This window comes from Alternaria burnsii (genome assembly GCF_013036055.1).
Source record: "Alternaria burnsii strain CBS107.38 chromosome Unknown 725, whole genome shotgun sequence".
Taxonomy (NCBI): Eukaryota; Fungi; Ascomycota; class Dothideomycetes; order Pleosporales; family Pleosporaceae; genus Alternaria; species Alternaria burnsii.
Genome location: NW_024066123.1, coordinates 363,153 through 381,335, shown reverse-complemented (window position 1 = coordinate 381,335; position 18,183 = coordinate 363,153). Strand labels below are relative to the sequence as shown.

Sequence of the window (18,183 nt, the reverse complement as noted above, 5' to 3'; positions counted from 1 at the left end):
AAGCTGTTTGTGTCGACGAGACTTCGAGCAATGACGTTGTAAGGATCTATGCTGAACTAACGGTCGCAGCACGGGCCTCCCACGTGCAAGAGAACGCTACTTGCATGGCGGCCGTTAAAAACCAACTTCCAGGAACCTGGATGTTGTGTGACTCCCAAGGTTCTTTTTAACGCCTTCGCGCTTGTGTGAGTTTGTACGAAGTTCGACCGCGCGCTTGCGTTTTCAAGATCTGCATCGGACGCACTACGTACAAAAGCGGTTATGATTCGTCGAGCGTCTCTTGATACTGTACGCAATACGCGTAGGCAAGCTTGGGGGATATATTAAGTCAAATATCAATTATAACTCCATGACCTCAGTCTCGTTTGCTTCTCCATTGTCCTCCATCTTAGGTTTTACAATTTGAGCTGGTTGCTCCTGGGTGATGATACCAACCTCTCCTAGCATAAAGCGGCCAAAGTACAACAACGCGTCTAGCATCTCCTCTCCGGTGGGTATGATGTTTTCTTTAGGGAGCAAAAAGCCGTAGCTACCGGTGTCTCTCAACTTAATCTGGTAAGAGTATCTGACCTTGAGCTCGTGGTAGAAAAAGTCCAGTGCACTGCCGCCACTGGACTCGATACGTGGAAGAATGGTCTTCTTCTGGTTGGCGAAGGCAACATTGCCCTCGCATGCAGAGTTGACCTTGTATGTTTGTCCTTTGCGGGACACGCGGATAGCTTTCGCCAGGCCAAGAGCGAGTTCTTCGAGGTCCTCAATTGCTGGGGGTTCCTCATTGCAAGAGTAACTATATGGGTACAGGATCTGTTGAGAGTATGAGTGCAGGTCTAGGAAACCAACAATTTCAACATTGTTGTTGTCAGTCTCGTTCCTCGCCCATTCCGCGAAGCGCGCTGATTCTGCGCCTTCGAACGGAGCGCTACCAGGATATGATTCGCTGCAGGGGTTCGATTGCAGAGAAGCGCCGTCCCATTTGAAAGGGTAGCTGCGGTCGAGGTCAATGCCATGGCAGAAACGAAGACTGGTGGGCTGGCGGTTCTTGCGCCAAAGACGATCGGTCTCCCAACTGTAGACGTATCCGTCTGGGTTTAGGGTTGGGACGAAGACGAAATCAAAGTCCTCCATGAGACGAGTCATTTCACGGTCCTTGCCGTAAGCATTGATGAAGCTCCAGGCTAGGTAGTTTACGGTGCTTGTGGATATCCACTCACGCGCGTGGATGCCGCCGGTAATGAGGATCGTCTTCCGCGGCTTGGACGGCTCCTCGTTGTTTGTGGGGTGCACGCCAACACGCAGGGCGGGTATGTCACGGCCTTCGTAGCTTATTCCAATGTTGATTCGGCGGACGTGTGTGGTGAACATGGAAGCCATCAGACTCATCCATGGGTTTATGACGGAGAGTGGCTGGTAGTCTTGGAAGAAGATGTTGCCCTTGCCCGATCGCGAGGACGGTCGGAGGTTTGAAGAGAAGCGATCGTTGTCGGAGGTAGGTGTAGAGTCGGGCGATGGGTAGGAGTTGAAGATTGCCTGTGCAAGGCCGATGTCTTGAAGGAGTGGTGCGTGGGAGTCCTTCAGCGATGCAGGCAGCAGGCCTAACAAGGAAGGCACGACGTCCTTGGATACCCGCAAGTCTGCCCAGTCCTCATTGAACTCCCATACGTCGAGGAAGAGGATGTCTGCCGCATCTGCTAGTGCCGAGGCTTCTTGGGCGGTGCCTATCTTGAACCTCAACACGACATCATCCCTATACTGCGCGACCAGCTTATCGCCCAGCGCATCGCGGCCAGTCTGCGCACTCTGCCCACCCAAGCTCTTTTGGTGCTCGGGCAGTCGCCAGATGTTGCGTATTATCGCGTCGGAAAGCCGCCGCCATGGTCGTGGGGACGGATTGTGGGTCGAAGCATAGGTTCCTGCATCGTACGGAGACGGCGCTGCGTCGTGCGGGGCGGCCGTTGCCAGCTGTGGCCCGAGAAGCAGCAGACTCAGCAGAGCGCAAACGGGCTGGCGCATTGCGGGTATGGGTGGCCGGGCAAGCGGTGAGCCAACTATGTATGCGATGCTATGGTGGTGGCCAGCAAGCGCCGGGAAGAGGGTGGAGAAGGTGTCGTGTGCCTGAGCATAGCATGCCTGGAAGAAACGTGGGAATTGTGGCTGGTGGAGCTTGCGAGGCGCGGCCATTTACGCCAACGCTGCGCTAGGCACTCTCCACTGCGCTGCAGAGAAGACCAGTGCGCTCGTCAGTGCCTTGGTGACAGCTGATCTGCTACCCTTAGGCCTGGTATCCTCCCCCTATACAACATAGCGAGACACTGTGACGTCGACTGCCCTATCCAACACCTACGTGTCCAACGCCGTGCCCAGTTCCCGACCGGCTCTCACATCTCACCTCCCCGACTAATCCTAGCATCACTCCGTCAGCCTTGTGGGCGTGCCGCATCCGAGCCATCCTACAGTCCAAAGAGCCCATAAAGCGACGCCCTTGACTGACCCCCTCCAACTGCCCACCCCGCTGTGCCATGTCAAGCACTGTGACGCCCTACTTGCATTCATGAGCTGCTAGTTGGCGCGAGCAGCCATGCCTCTGCGCTCCCTCCGCCCCGGCCGTAGCGAACGAGACCTCAAGCGACGGAGTACCCTCGACCCTGCCGGCTTCTTCAAGCGCGCCGACAAGGACGCACGCTTCGACAGGTCGGCCGAGAATCTGGACCCAGGTCGAATCGCTGCCTCTGAGGATGGCTACCGTCCAACATCCACCGACATTGCGCGGCCCTCGACAGGCCACGATGATGATGATGATGATGATGATGACGACTCCCCGCCTTCTCCACCCGTACAGGAACACACTCCCAACACCAAGCGCTTCAGTCTGATGCGCTTCCGCCATGCCTCTGATCCGCAACTCTCCGCCAAGGCAAAGGAACATGCCGCCCGGGACGACGATGCACCGCCCGTCCCTCGCGTGCCCGGTAACCCTGCGCGTACGTATATGGATGCATCCCACATGGCAGAAGGCTGTCGTACTGACGTAGAGCTGCGCAGCGCCCGCAATCATCACCACTGCACCCACCGTAGCCGACCACGAAGACGAGGATAAGACTCCCCCCAAACGGAGCAGGATGCAACAGTTCGCCCTGCGCCGGCGCTCATTCGATCCGAGCACGTTTGACAAACCGACGACGCTGCGCAAGTCGATGGAGAAGAAGCGGAAGCCACTAGGCTTCAAGAAGAGTCATGGAGACCTCCTGGACGAGAAGGCGCGAGCCTCGACGAGCAGCCAACGCCGCCCCGACGTGCTTGCCGAATCGCGAGAATCTGCGGAAAGCACCACCTCTCTGGCTCCTCCCACCAGGGCATCCGAGTCGTCCAGGTCAGATGGAAGCTCCGGCGGACACATTTCCTTTGAGTCGACCCCACGACCCGCTCACCCGGCCCGCGTTGGCTCTGGACGATTTGGCTTTGGCCGTCGAAAACAACGTGCATCATTATTTCCACTCCCTATGAAAATCGAGCCTCCGCAGTTCCCCGACACAGCACCTGCTACACCACGCCAGTCCACCGGCGCGAGGAGTTCGGCCTCAATCCATCATTCACCAACCGAAAGTCCCCCATTGACCGCCCGGCGCTTCACCCATGGAGAATCTGGGGCACAGACGCCACCAGTCCCTTCTGCATCGCAAGTTGCTCTAGCTGCTGGTGCTTTGAATTTAGCCTCATCTGGTCCAGGCACTCTCTTTCGCAACGACTCGTACAGGTCAACCCGATCCGCTCGTACCTCGCCAAACAACAATGGTTCAGCTCGCATGGGGCTTAGGGGGCGCTCATCGACCATGGGATCGATGGGCGGGCGGTCGGACGGCGCAGGTTCGCCAACACCACCCGGTGGACCCAGCGGAAGAAACTCCACCTCCACAGCAGGAAGGAGTAGCTTCAGCAATTTGTTCGGCCTGAGTTCAAGATTTCGTCAGAACTCCGAGCCCCATTCACCTAGGCATGCATCACCTGCTCACGGCCTTTTAGGAAGCTCGGGCTTGTCTTCACACCAGAATTCCATGAACATTAGCCGGGAAACACTCATATTACCAGATCGCGAGGAGGGTGAAACACCTGGGCGGTATTTGGAAAAAATCGAGGCCAACAATTTCGACAAGAGCGTCGTTGCAAGCTATCTCAGCAAGACTGACGATCCGTTCCTTCTTGCAGTATTACGAAGCTACATGCGAAAGTTTGCTTTCTTCGGTGATCCAATCGACATGGCCATCCGCAAATTACTCATGCAGGTTGAATTACCCAAGGAGACGCAGCAAATCGACCGTGTTCTGCAGGGTTTCGCTGATCGGTATCATGAGTGCAACCCCGGCATCTACATTAACACAGGTACGAAGACAACTATTTGCATCTCTCACCATGACTGACACATTACAGACAAGGCTTATTTCATATCCTTCTCAATCATCATCCTGCACACAGACGTATTCAACAAAAACAACAAACGCAAAATGCAAAGGCCGGACTACATCAAGAACTCTTCCTGTGATGGCGTCTCGGCTGATGTCTTAGGTTGCTTTTACGACAATATTGTCTATACGCCATTCATCCACATCGAGGACGAGGTCGACCTTAAGAACATCACCTCAAAGAAGAGCAAGAGAACTGCAGTGCTCAAGGGGCCAATGAACGATCCAGCGCGCAAAGCGGCCAAGGAACCCATCGATCCGTACACTCTTATCTTCGAAGGAAAATTAGACGCCCTCCGTCCTACGATTCGAGACGTGATGCAATTGGACGATCCTTACAATTACACTGGCACTACTGCGACGCTAGATACCAAGAACGTTTACAAGTTATTCTCCAAATACGGCGTCATACAAATCGTCTCCTCTCGGTCAAGACCAGAAGCTTTCATGTCCGATGCTGCCCAAGAGAACCCCTTCGGCACCTCAGTTGGTATCGTCGAAATGCCGGTCACAAAGGTTGGAGTCTTGTGGAGAAAGGACACAAAGAAGAAGAAGGCACGATCGCCTTGGCAAGAATGGGGCGCTGTTCTTACGCGGTCAGGATTGTCTCTTTTCCGAAACTCTACTTGGACGAAGAACTTGATGAGCCAGCACGATCAACATCTCAAGCGTGGTGAAACTGGCCCAGTCGTATTTCAACCTGCACTTCCCGACTTCAAGCAAGATCACATCATACCCATGGATGGTGCGGTCGCGCTCGTTGACAACACATACAAGAAACATAAGAATGCGTTTGTCATGTTTTCAAAGGCAGGCGAGGAGACGTTTTTAGCCGATAGCGAGAAGGACTTGAACGAATGGCTAGGCGTGCTAAACTATACCGCTGCATTTGAGACACTCGGCGTTCGATCAAGAGGCATGATCGGTGGGCTGTACGAGGGCCAAAAGAACCGAGGCATGCGACGCCTTGAGTCATCGCATTCTACCAAGACAATACCAACAGCTACTGGCGATGTGACGATACAAAGTGGCAAGATCGACAGCCAGTTTGCAACGCAAATGATGAACGCCCGAAAAGATCTCATGCAAGTGCGCATCACCGAATCTGAGGACAGGCTTACCAATGCTATAAAAGAGCTGGAAGCACGCCTACGGGATGCGAGACACCTCCAGATTCTTGCTCCTATCCAACCGAAAACCCGCGAGCTCGTGATTCATGCTGCGGGCCGATTGTCAGCGAAGCTGAAATGGATACGTATTGACATTTGGCGGATGAAATGCCACCGTGACATTCTGGCTCAGGAGCTGGAAGATGAGAGGCAAGGCATTGTTGAGCAACAAGCACAGAGTGACCGAGCCTCAGAGCCTACCCAGGCACAGCAGCCGCAACTTTCTCCACAGCAGTCGAACAGAACGTCAAAAGTCAGTGGACTCGCGCGGTTGACTTCAAAGACCAGCTCAATGACCAGTGGACCTAAGCAGGTTCCACTGTCTCCTACATCATCAGCTCGTCCAGGTACCAAATCCTCTAGAGACACTGATTTTGGTGGAGATGAAACTTTCAAGACACCACCAGAGACGACACAGTCAAGCCCTAAAGACCCTTCAGCACAGTTTCAGGCTTCGCCCATGTTGTTTTGTCCCAGCACATCTGACCGTCGAAGCTCGTTTGCCAGTTCCTCAGCACAGTCTCCGAGAATGTATCCTTCTGACCATAGGCCTTCGATATCGACAACTGGCGACGGCACATTAGGCTCAGATTCTGACTCCGACTCTGATGATGATTCTCGCTACGCTACTCCACCTCCAGGGGAGGTGGGTGACCTGGAACCGAGAACGCCAGAGCCGACACCTTTCGAGGGCACTCAGCCGGAATCTGCCATTGATGTCGACTATGAGCAATCTCTCGCTGCTCTGACAGGGTCGCCTAGATCTCGTACAAAGCAAAGAAGAAGTCTGCATCGCACTCTTCGAGAATCCCGTGGCAGCTCTTCTCACCGCCGCGGCCACAAGGGTAGGGACTCTGCCTCTACGATTACCAGCGAAAGCACAGAAGGTGACGGGGGACTGGCGCGTAGCAAGGGTAGCTTTACCGTCCATGGCAAGAAGGCGTCCGTCATTCAGTTTGGTGGCGATTGGCACAATACCACAGCAGAAGAACGCTTGAAGACAGTAAAACAACTCCAAGAGGCGGCGGAAGCAGTCTCCCCTGATGAGAGGGATGGCAGCGTTTTCAGCAATGGCACGGCGGGTGCGCTCTCTCCCGGAAGCGACGGTAATGAGCCGCTTTACGTCTGCAAGATGTCTGCAGACACTACGAAGTCGCGACACGTGTCATCCCAGACAATCACGCCTGCAAATTTCCGCGAATCATTCAGAATAGACCAACATGACTCTGATGGCGAGTCTGACATGAGCGATATTGCGGAGGAAACCCAACGAACCTCAGACGACCAGCCAACGATGAAGGGCCAAAGTCCAATCACCGAACACGTGGAACGACCCATACATAGTCCAAGGACGACCACAGCATAATATTTGCTTCTCTCCCCTCTTTTTCCTTTGCATTTTGGATTTCAAAAGTGAATTTATGGACATACCAGCATCGCTAGAGCGCGTTCGTGTTTCTCCTTTGTCGACTTTACCTACTCTTCTACGGAACTTGCACGCACCTTCATACATAGCATGGCGTATGTGGGCATTGAATTGAATTGCGACGGGGGCGCTTCATATGCATAGACGGACTCTCAGGATGGCGTTTCCTCGAGGATAGGATTGGTCGAAGACACAGTGAGGATTTGGGTTAGCGGATATGGTCGATACCAAAGTTGATGCTGCTTGTATGTGGATGACGATATTTCGATTGTGGATCAGAATCGAATAAGTGATTGAGATCCCTGTTCTCATCGTTGAAGTGAAGATGTTCCTTCCCCATGACAATAGCGCTAGTGTTGATTGGTCACTAGCCTTGCAGGACAGTTTCCTACCCAACAACAACTTTCCTCCACGATTACTACCGCACAAGCGCATCATCCACCATGTAATACAAAACCACATGTCCGCGAGGTTTCTCCTCGCTCACACTCACCAGCTCTCGCACCTCGGCTCAGCGGCATTTAGCAACTCCTGCAAAACTCCCTCAGCCCCCTTCTTAAGCCATCCTGCATCCCTCTCGAACAGCCAAGCTATAGTGGCGCACCATATTGCATGAAGAGAAAACTTGCCTGGCTCCGCAAGGCTCTATACAGACCCACCCTCTATTGGACGAAAGAGTGAAGTTTTCGGAGCTCGGCAGCCGCCTATGGCTTAAGCGACTTGATGTTGCTCGCATCGCGAAGATCTCAAACCTAAAGCGTCGCGAAACTCCAAACCTGACGAACGTGACAGCCCTGTCAGGATTGTCGCAACGCTCTTAGTGATACAGGGACACCCGCGAACGTGTGCCTGATTGCCGTTCACGCGCCTAATACGATACCTCACGATAGCATGATGAGGGCGTTTATAAGAGAGGCGTGATGGCGCGCTGTTTGTTGTCTTTTCTTGGTTATCGATCATCGGTTTCGTTCCAAGTCAGTCTTTACGTTCTACATTCTTTTCCTTGCCCTCCGGTAGGGTATCTTACTGCTTGTTAAACGTTCGTTTCTTGCTCCACAGCCAATCACGTATTTTCTATTCTTCTCACATATAAGACGAGACATTCATATACTGAACCGAAGATGTACACCAACGCCATTACTATCCTCACTCTACTCAGCGGTCTTGCTATCGCCGCTCCGACTGCCAACATCACACCCCGCCAAGGCAACGCGTGCTTCATCATCGGCAACGAAGTCCTCCCTGGCGAAACCGCTGATGTAGTCAACCAAATCCAAGCCGCTGTAACTTGCGATCCCAACGCAAAGACACTCGAAAATGTTCCCGACGTGACTTCTGGCAGTCAGACCTTCTCTAAAATCGACTTCAGCACCTCTGGCCAGACACCTCTACAGTTTGCTACCAGCACTTTCACAACAGCGGTGCCGCTTGCCGACTCCAACCTCGAGGCTTTTCAGGACGCTCTTAATGTCTATCTAGCTACTGAAGCTGGCTTGCGCTCTTCGGGTGGTAACTTTGGGTTAGTTGTTCCTGTACAAACTGAATACGAAACACATACTGACATGATATATCTTAGATTGATCAAGGCGCCAAAGTTCTTCTTGGAGATGCAAATTAGTAGGATAAACACGGCGAGGGGACAGCCGCCTACGGATGCGGCACAGCAGGTCGATCATCTGAAGGATAAGGTTACGGAGAACGCTGTTCGAGAGGATCAGGCAATTCTGGACCAGGTCGCACAATTGGCTACTCAGCTATCGTAAGGGCGATAGAGAAGTTGTGGTTGGAGTGATGGAAGGAGGAAGAGTGGATGGATCTTCACAGGTCTTAATCAACATTGACCATTATGTATCACATTCGTCAACTAATCAAAATGATACCCATACACCTATCTCACAACTTGTGTCTCCTTCATAATTTACTATCCCCACCACCAACCTTCCCCCGCCATCCTGTTAAGGTTGCACCTCCATCCATCTCCACGGCGTTTCCGGTGATATGTGCACTAGCCTTGCTACTCAAGAAGAGCACCAGCCCACCAAAGTCACTAGGTTTGCCAATCCTGCCAGTTGGTTGTCCAGACGTCAACGCATCAGCGTATTTCTCCAAGCCGAAATTCGTCATGCGGCTGGGGAAGACTCCTGGACAAATGACGTTGACCATGATATTCTTAGGGGCGAGTTTCGAGGCTTGCATTTTGGTTAGGTGGATGCATGCGGCTTTTGCTGGACCGTCTGTTCACACTGTCAGCGAGGCAAATAAAGACCTGTTGGGAGGGACAACATACAACTGAATGTGCCAGTCCCTGGTTTACTCAATCCACCTCCCTCTCCGGTCGTAACATCCACAGTCGTGATACCAGCCATACTGGCGATATTGATGACTCTGGATGGATTGTGCATATCAGCCCCCTTGGTCAACAATCCTTCACACCCCACTGTCATGTAAAATATGCTCTTCACATTCAGTGCATATAGCTTGTCCCACGCATGCTCTGGATAGTTGTAGTAATCATCTCCCCAACTCGCCCCCGTATTGTTGACCAACACCGTCAACCTATCCGTCTGCTTCTTCAACTCTTCACAGAGACCTAGACATCCGGCTTTGTCCTTCAGGTCCGCGACAATATAGGAACAGCGGCCTGGGCCGAGCGCGTTGAGGCGGTCAGTGGTAGAGCGCAGTTCGGATTCTTTGCGTGAGGCGATGAAGACGCGGGCGCCGTTTTGGACGAAGGCTTGTGCGGCCATTTCCCCGAGGCCAGTCGCACCGCCTGTTACGAGGACGACATGTTCGGTGAAGGAGAAGAGCGTGGTGACGCGTAGGTCGTCTTTCGAGGCCGCGTGCGTCATCTTGGGGGTGGTGTGAAATGTTACACGGTGGTTGTGGGAGTGGTTCAGGTGCAATTGAGGTCAACGGAGTACAGGTGAGCTTCAAGGGGCCATGTGTATATGCGTAAGCATGCGCGGACGCGTGACGATCGATTCAGCCATGTCGGTAGAGCCGTAGTGGAGAGATGGTATGAACCTCGGCATCTTGGAGATACTATGCGGGGTGCTAGCGCGTCGCACCCACTCGACCTTGAACATTTGACATGTTTTGTCGTTGAATTACATTGCCGATGCCTTATGTAGCGCGACTTTAACTTGTCCATCGTACTACCCTGGGAACAGATCCCTCATTTCCCGTTCCAAGCTCAGCTCTTAGCTCATGCAACTTTTCTACTGGGTTCTCTGGGCTCTCGGAATCGTACTCGATCGCATCTTCTAGATAACCGATAGCGGCATCTACGTCTCCGAGTGCTTTGCAAACGATATGCGCCTTGAAGCTCATCAAGAACTTTTGCTTGCGAACCGGTACCTGCACTGCGTCCGACGTAATAGACTCTTCTTGCGCACAAAAGGGCTTATCCGACAGGAAACTAATCATCTCCTCGGCAACCTTGCGCGCCTCTTGTAGCAATGCCACACTGTCCGATGCATCCGCTAACTCTAGTCCCTTAGGACCAAAGGTACCTGCGAGATGACATATGACCTCGACTAGATCCGCAGCAATTGTGCAAGTTGCGGACCATAGCATAAGAACCGTGTCTTCTGTCGACGGGCTAAGGAAACCTCCATAATTGCTGCGAATGCAGTCCAGTTGGCAATCGTAGACTAGGCGGGCGTACTTACAGACCATCTTGTATTGTATGACTGTGTTCTCTGGGGTATCGCTATTCACGTTCCGCCTGAACATGTCAATCTTGAGTAGATAATATCCGGCGCTCCCTTGTCGCTGCCAGTGCTTCCTCAAGTCCGCTGTCAGGAGTGGAGGTATCGCGTCATTGGTGCTGACAGCAAGAAATTTGTGACGGAGAAAGGGATTCTCTAGCCAAGGGCCCACGAGGATCTCCAGGGCTCTGTCTTTGGAATAGGAGAGTGTTTCGAGAAGTGTGAACGTAAGAGACGTATCGAGCAGGCTAATGGAGATTAATAAATGGAAAGAGTGTACAATGTGTACTAAATACACTCACGAAGCTGAACATTTTCTGGCGATCTGTGTCAATTGCATCATGCTTGTGGCCGGCATCAAGCAGTATGGAGTGCTCTCTGCTAGCAGCCTGCTTCGAAATACGCAGCTGTCCCATTCCATAGCAACGGGAAATCTAGAGCAATCTTTTTTGATAGCTCCGGAGCGGGACTGCAATTGCGAAATGAGTGGCAAGCGGTAAACTTGTTCATCGAGTATAGAATTGCCGAAACGCGAATAATTGGTCTTGACCACCACGCACAATTGACTGCTCAGAAACTTCAACACTTCTGTGTTGACTTGTCGGTTCAGAGTGAGCAGCTTGCATATTGGCGAGGACAGTGCGACATCTTTGGTGGCTGTTTCCGACGGAATGTAGGTGAGAAGCTCGTGGTAAATCTGCTCACGAATGGTGATTGGAACAGTCAGAAGGGTCTGCATGGTTGAAGTAGAGTACAGGTTTTAAATGGGCAAAAAAGGTTGCGTCTTTCATCAGCGGAGAAGACGAACAAAGTTTCTTTAGTATCTACGATTGCTACTAGGCAGCTGCGCTGCCGTCTACGAATGAGAGACGATAGAAAAAGCGGGCCCTATGTAGTGTAGTTTCTTAAGTTAGGCCACCACAGTCCAGCGTGATCCCCACCATAAGCTTAGGCAGCCCGTAATCCCTTAAGCTGCACCCCTCAGTGATATGCTACATATCATACCTACCTCAGAAGGCATGGTATCGTATCTATCTGAATACAGGTGCAATGTTACAGAGCGGCAAGTACTGTTGGTGGTTCAGCTTGGAAGTAAGCTTTTGTTGGCTCAACAACGTCTTGATATTTTCACAACTGGAGACTACCATACTCAGCTGTAGCATATTCTTTCCCTGAACGAGAGACGGAAAACTTATTGCTAGTTTGGCTCGACTTGTGGAGACTGACATCAAAGATACCAGGCACAACCATCGGCCTCTTGAAATGCACTTCCATCCACAACGATGTATCTAGCAGGAATGTTGAGCCTCCCAAATTTGGCGCACTCTGCAGAGCTTTGGCCACGACGTGATTTCCGTGCGCTATCTTTCCTGGTAAACCGAAAACTTTCGCAGCTAACCCTGATAGGTGTATGAAGTTATAGTCTTTGCAAATTGCAGCCCATCTTAGCGGATCGTCCACGGACAGCGATACCTGCGTAGTGCTTTCGAACAAAGGTGTTGTCGCCATGCTAGGCGGTGTCTCATCAGAATTTCGTGGAACCTTCTTCGTTTGTACTTTGCCGAACTCTAGCATGGTGAAGATTTGGCGAAATATGGTATCCACAGTCCCATCACTCCTCCCTGTAGGAACGTTGATCATGACCTCCAAATCCCACTCGATACCTCTTTTAGCCTGTCTTGGATTTTTGTGTACTATAGCCTTCAAATTAGCTGACCTCATACCCACAAGCGTCGCTATGTGGCATAGATCCTGGCGTAGTATCTCGAACCTGTTGCGGACGTTGACGGCACCCAGGGGACTGATTGGACACCAGGGGCTTGCGAGGAGGAGAAGCATCGCGGGCTCAGTCATAGCGGACAAGAAAAGTATGAGTTGAGCTGGTGGAATCCTTAATCCTGCGCCAGTTCCTCGTCCACTTGCTATTTGATATCGAGCGACGTCTTCCACATCTATGATGAAAGGCGAGTCGAGCTCTAGTCTGGAAGACTTTACGCGCGGAACTCCGGGTATCGCGTACAAAATAGATTTCATGATCATCGCCATGATAGCCAGGATGATCTCCTCCATTCGAAGTGAGGCTGGGGAAAAGGATAAAGTGACTTTTCTAGGGCTGAACAGCAAAGGAGTCAGGCGATACCCAAACGAGACGAGCACGCCGAAAAGCATGCCGGCCACAAGCATCAGCATCATGGTTCAATATATTTGTGATGATATTTGATGCTGAAAGGTTCATGTGGACATGATTCAGGTGTGACAGGAGCCACCCGGGCACTTCTGCCGCTAGCGGCACCATGATGTCATCACTAGGTAGTGTGAAAGTCAAACGCGACAGCTCCCAGCCTCCTGCATACCAATCGCAAGGAACACACTCCATCATCGCGCCATAGAAGTAACATCTCTCAGCAATAATCCACAACGAGCGACTTCGACCGTTTGCTTAATCTCTTCGATCCAGTTCTCTCCAACCACAACTCATCCGTTCGCGCCAGCCCCATAATGGCACATCTCCTCCGGCACTTCCGATGTCCACAATCTGGGCATTTGTTCCCAACCTCAGTAAACGACCATATTTGTTCGCCTGGTCAGGTCAGCAGATGGTTTCACATAAGATGAAGATGACATGCAGTGATGACAGCGCCAGCTATAAGCGGTATCTGAAGCTGTACTGCTTGTAAAGTTTCCCATCATACGCATGCAACTCTCCTCAAGATTTGAGGGGGCTGGGTACCTGGGTCGCGTTGATTCTGAAGAAACGGTGGTGCGGCTGAGAGAAGTATGTCTGATTTGTGCAGTCGTCGCACAGGAACTTCAAAGCGCTACGAGCTTTGGGGAGTTTGGATCCTGAGTGTATGTGTGCTAGTTACTCATATTCCACTGCTTGTATACGGATATAGTTTAGAGTTCTGGAAGCGTGGCGTAGTTTGAGTTGATTGCTTACGTTGCTTAGCGTAGTTGCTATGGCATTCACAGATCATAGCCAACAAAAGTTGTAAACGCTGAACGATCTGTCCCCATTATGTTTCGCTCATCTGGAGCGTGACAGGCTATCAAGATGCGCTTTACCATACATGAAAGGAACAACAAGAGTAAAGGTGAAGCTACGGCTTCGACGTATGATTTCCTGAATAGAGCTCTGAAGGCCCGTACTCAGAAGTATTACCTGGCATCTCTGCAGGACTTTGACCGCAGCTTTCCGTTTGGTGGTGCCAATCATCGGCCATTTCAAAGACCTGTAGAGGGTACGCATTCGTCTGGGTGTGCTCGGATTTTCCGTCTTGATACGTGAGACCTGTAGGCTGGAAAGGATGTTCGTCTTGTCCTGAATCGGCTCCAGTATATCGCATTCTGTCATTCTTCTGTCTCCTTTTTGATAGGGACCACAATAGCACTGCAAGTAGTGCTAAGCCAACAATCGGCCCTAAAACTGCGCCAGCGATCCAGGTTTTGTTCCAAGAATTCGAATCTTGAGGTAAGGGTGTATTGGTCGCTGTTGCGGATGAGGTCGCGCTTGCCATTGCGTTGCTCGGAACGGTCGATGATGCTGATGCGGACCCTGAAGAGCCTGTGCTTCACTTTAGACCAGACTTGCTTCAGCACATGAGGGACTTACTGCTCAGCTCGGCTGTGACTGTATTCGTAATAGTAGATGGTTGCGGGGGGCCATTGATGTAGAATCCTGAAGACGAAATCTGCTCTGGATACGGATCGTCCGGCCCAACTGGTGCGCCAGCAGGTGTGAAGCGCAATACCCAATAATCATTTGCTGCTAGTGCTGCAGATGGTATGTTTACATCCCACTGGTATGATGAGTCAGTGGTGATGTCGATGCTACCTATATCAAATGTCAAATCAGTCACTACATCATGCTAGCTCTTATGACTGAGAGGTGTCGCTTACCAGCGATCTTGAAGTTGTAACTAGCATCTTCAAAACTTGTAACCCAGAGATCGAGCTTCTTGACGTCGCATGAAGTACAGTACATACTGAAAGCTTCTTGCAGTTCTGATTTCCAACGAATGGTGAATGGAGCACCGCTTTGCAAACTTGTAGATCCATCAGGAGTTGCGGGAGCAGTCCAGCTGTCCTGTACGGTTTGACACCATGCCATAGAGGCTGTTATCGTAAACCAAAAGACTAGAGACAAACAGCGAACCATTTTTGTAGAGCGTACGAGCACTTGAGGTATCTCGTTTGGTATGTAAGAAACATGCAAAGAAGCTTATCTTTAGTGCTGCGGTGATCATTCAGAAGCGTTGTTCCTGAGCGTCAGCAAGAAGAGACCGTGCATTTGCATCAGGGGTTGATGATGTAAATGAGAGAATGCCGAAGGATCGGAGTTGCAAGGAGTATACATGGCTGGGGTGTCATGATAGAGACGCCTCGACCAATGAGCGCGACGCGAAAGAGACAACGCCGCAATTTTGCAGTGGTCAAAACACGCCAGCTACGCGCTGTGTGTGGCACTCTGGAAGGCTCAGACCAGGGAACGATACTCCAGTCTGTGATACTATGAAGTCAATCTGTTGGCATCGTTGTTGAGGACTAATAGTTCACTCATCTAGAGCGTTGATGGTCTTCAATGTGGTTGAGATGGGAAGGTGGGAAATAAGCCCCCAGAATAATTTGCGGCACAGTTACGAAGGCCTTCTTCGTCTTAATGTGAAACGCTCCAAGGGCTATAACAGGACGGCAAGCTGTAAGTTGCTGCGGCAGTGCGCGTGTGAAGTTTCCGCTCAACTCGTCTCCTCGTTTCCCTGAGCGCCTCCGTCGTGTTCCCCTCCCGGAATCTTAGGGACTCTACCATGTTTTTCAGAAGATGGAAATGGTGTCTGGCCGTCATCGCTACCATTCTTTTCCTTGTAACAATATCCTCTTTCTCAGCTCAGCTCACACCTTCGAGAACATCCATTCTTCCGCTAGGACACCACGATCAAACGCCCCCATCGCCGCCGAAGCCACAACAAATTCCAACTGGAAATTCTCAAAGCTCGCATGCGTGCCCAGCGATACCGCCTAACCCAGTTGTGACTCCAAATACTGGCGCTCGGTTTGATTGGAGAGCGATTCCGAGTCACCACCCGGTCGACCACTATGTGCAACTATCGTCGCAAAAGCCTTCGCCTAGAGAAGCTGTTCAACGATCTCCTAATCCAGCGGCATTGAATGCGAACAAGACTGCCTTTCGCCGAGAGGCTGTCAAACAGACTTTCCAGAGGAGTTGGAGATCTTACAAGGAGCGTGCATGGATGAGAGATGAGCTTGCACCTATCTCGGGTCAACCTCGAACCACTCAATTCGGTGGCTGGGGAGCCACCTTGGTTGACTCATTAGATACTTTATGGATTCTGGATATGAAAGATGAGTTTGCAGAAGCTGTCGAAGCAGCGCTCCAGATTGATTTCAAACCAAGTGATGATCGCGAAAGCGAGATCAACATGTTTGAGATCATCATACGCTATCTGGGAGGCTTCATAGGCGCCTACGACGTGTCCGGTTGTCATGACGCCCGCCTTCTGAACAAAGCACTCGAAGTGGCGGATATGGCATATGCGACATTCGATACATCGAATCGTATGCCGGTCTCGAGATGGAAATCAGGGAAAGCAGCAGGTGGAGAAGAGCAACTGCCAGCACGCTCAGTGCTCATAGCCGAAGCAGCGTCTGCTAGCGTAGAGTTCACTCGTCTCTCCCAAATTACAGGTGATATGAGATATTTTGACGCCATCTCCAGAGTTACGAACGTCCTGGACGAGCAACAAGGATCTACCAAGCTTCCTGGCATGTGGCCCATCAGCGTGGATATGAGGACACCAAACTTAACCTTTGATGCTTTCTTCGGGCTGGGTGCCATGGCCGATTCAGCATTTGAGTATCTACCAAAGATGCATCAATTGCTCAATGGTTTCGATCCGGCTGACCAGTATCGCAAAATGTACGAATACGCAATGGACACCGCGATTACATACACCATGTTTCGGCCGATGGTGGAGGACAAAGCCGATATTCTGATCGCTACCGCTAAACACGATGGTCCTGACGGGCAGAGAGATGATACTGGGCAGCATCTAGTATGTTATGCGGGAGGTATGCTGGCGCTTGGAGGGCGGCTCTTTGACAATCAAACCCATTTCAACGTGGGCCGAAAGATCTCTGATGGCTGTGCATGGACGTACAAAAAAGCGCCAAATGGAATCATGCCTGAGGTTTTCTCCATGACGCCTTGCCCGTCGCAGTCGGAATGCGATTACATACCGGGCGCTGCTCCGTTCAGCGCCGTGCATGACGGTCGTTATATCCTCCGACCAGAAGCAATCGAGTCGGTCTTCTACATGTTTCGACTCACTGGAGAGACCAAATATCAGGACATTGCATGGGATATGTTCCGGGCCATCGAATCAAACACCAAAACTGAGTTTGGTAGTGCCGCACTCCAGGATATTATGAAGACTCCACCAGATAAGAGCGACAGCATGGAGGTAAGTCTCGAATGCCTAACGCGCGTGAAACAAACACTGACATGTCCGTAGAGCTTCTGGCTTGCTGAAACTCTGAAATACTTCTATCTCATCTTTAGTGATCACGACCAGATTAGCTTGGACGACTTCGTGTTCAATACTGAGGCACATCCTTTCCGGATACCTTACCGATAATGATATGATGGCGTGAGGCTTAAAGGAACTTCAGGATGTTCGTTGGGATGCGAGCGACTGGGTTGCGCGCGAGGGTACGCGACTGCGCGATATATATTATGACGAGGATAAAGATATCTGTCCTGGAACGTATCCCGTTTGTGCAGCTTTATCGACGTGCCGTAAAGAACTGTGGTGGCTGTGAGACATGTTGGCCGGGGTTGACCGGATCCGGGAGCGGGAACATGCGCCGCGACCAAGCTTTTCCCTGAAGCTTGAGCGCGGATGGCGTTGCTTCGAGCCTTGACCTTTGACACGCACAGGAGACGCGTACGTTCCACTTCATAGCATCAGGCTTGCAGAAAAATCGCAAACTCGAGTATTGCGACCTACAATTCCGTGCTAGGTGCCGACTTGCCTTTCCGTTCACTCCTACTCCTCATTTATAGCGCGACTACGCCAGTTCGGTGGGTACTCAACGAACATGATAAGCCTCGGTGTGTCGCTGCCGAGTTCCAATTCCGCTTCTCGATTAGTAGGATGACGAAAGATAGTGACAAAAACGTGACGACGACGGCTAACGACCCTTGTCTGAAACCCGAGGGCTAGCGACCAGCCAATAGTCCTACATCTGGGGTCTCCACTGGGGGTCCCCGCGAAAGTCTTCTTCCGCTGTTTAATCGGTATGGGGAGAACGGGTACATAATATGGGGTTGCCACCTAAACAAGTGTGTTCGAGACTGCTGGCCTTTCTCCCTTGTACTACACCTCCCCGCGGTCCACCCACAGGGC

The 18,183-nt window shown here is 51.5% G+C and overlaps 6 protein-coding genes across 6 annotated transcripts; 3 read left to right on the top strand and 3 right to left on the bottom strand.

The window, feature by feature from the left end:
• Positions 1 to 339: 339 nt before the first annotated feature.
• GT037_009741 (metallocarboxypeptidase ecm14) lies at positions 340 to 2,178 on the bottom strand (the record flags this gene model as incomplete). The annotated part of the gene is made up of 1 exon (XM_038934788.1): positions 340 to 2,178. One exon carries the CDS (start codon positions 2,176 to 2,178, stop codon positions 340 to 342), a length of 1,839 nt encoding a protein of 612 aa, XP_038782589.1.
• A 397-nt stretch (positions 2,179 to 2,575) lies between these two features.
• On the top strand, positions 2,576 to 6,989 carry GT037_009740 (protein transport protein sec73; the record flags this gene model as incomplete). Its single annotated transcript, XM_038934787.1, has 3 exons — positions 2,576 to 2,978; positions 3,040 to 4,374; positions 4,423 to 6,989. 3 exons carry the CDS (start codon positions 2,576 to 2,578, stop codon positions 6,987 to 6,989), a joined length of 4,305 nt encoding a protein of 1,434 aa, XP_038782588.1.
• Positions 6,990 to 8,170: 1,181 nt separating this feature from the next.
• On the top strand, positions 8,171 to 8,812 carry GT037_009739 (uncharacterized protein; the record flags this gene model as incomplete). Its single annotated transcript, XM_038934786.1, has 2 exons — positions 8,171 to 8,568; positions 8,626 to 8,812. 2 exons carry the CDS (start codon positions 8,171 to 8,173, stop codon positions 8,810 to 8,812), a joined length of 585 nt encoding a protein of 194 aa, XP_038782587.1.
• Positions 8,813 to 8,960: 148 nt separating this feature from the next.
• GT037_009738 (uncharacterized protein) lies at positions 8,961 to 12,952 on the bottom strand (the record flags this gene model as incomplete). The annotated part of the gene is made up of 5 exons (XM_038934785.1): positions 8,961 to 9,283; positions 9,337 to 9,898; positions 10,206 to 11,007; positions 11,320 to 11,492; positions 11,987 to 12,952. The coding sequence occupies 5 exons, from the start codon at positions 12,950 to 12,952 to the stop codon at positions 8,961 to 8,963; spliced, it is 2,826 nt and encodes a 941-aa protein (XP_038782586.1).
• A 908-nt stretch (positions 12,953 to 13,860) lies between these two features.
• GT037_009737 (uncharacterized protein) lies at positions 13,861 to 14,918 on the bottom strand (the record flags this gene model as incomplete). Its single annotated transcript, XM_038934784.1, has 3 exons — positions 13,861 to 14,324; positions 14,373 to 14,594; positions 14,660 to 14,918. The coding sequence occupies 3 exons, from the start codon at positions 14,916 to 14,918 to the stop codon at positions 13,861 to 13,863; spliced, it is 945 nt and encodes a 314-aa protein (XP_038782585.1).
• A 646-nt stretch (positions 14,919 to 15,564) lies between these two features.
• Positions 15,565 to 17,412, top strand: GT037_009736 (alpha-mannosidase ic; the record flags this gene model as incomplete). The annotated part of the gene is made up of 2 exons (XM_038934783.1): positions 15,565 to 17,238; positions 17,290 to 17,412. The coding sequence occupies 2 exons, from the start codon at positions 15,565 to 15,567 to the stop codon at positions 17,410 to 17,412; spliced, it is 1,797 nt and encodes a 598-aa protein (XP_038782584.1).
• Positions 17,413 to 18,183: the final 771 nt, after the last annotated feature.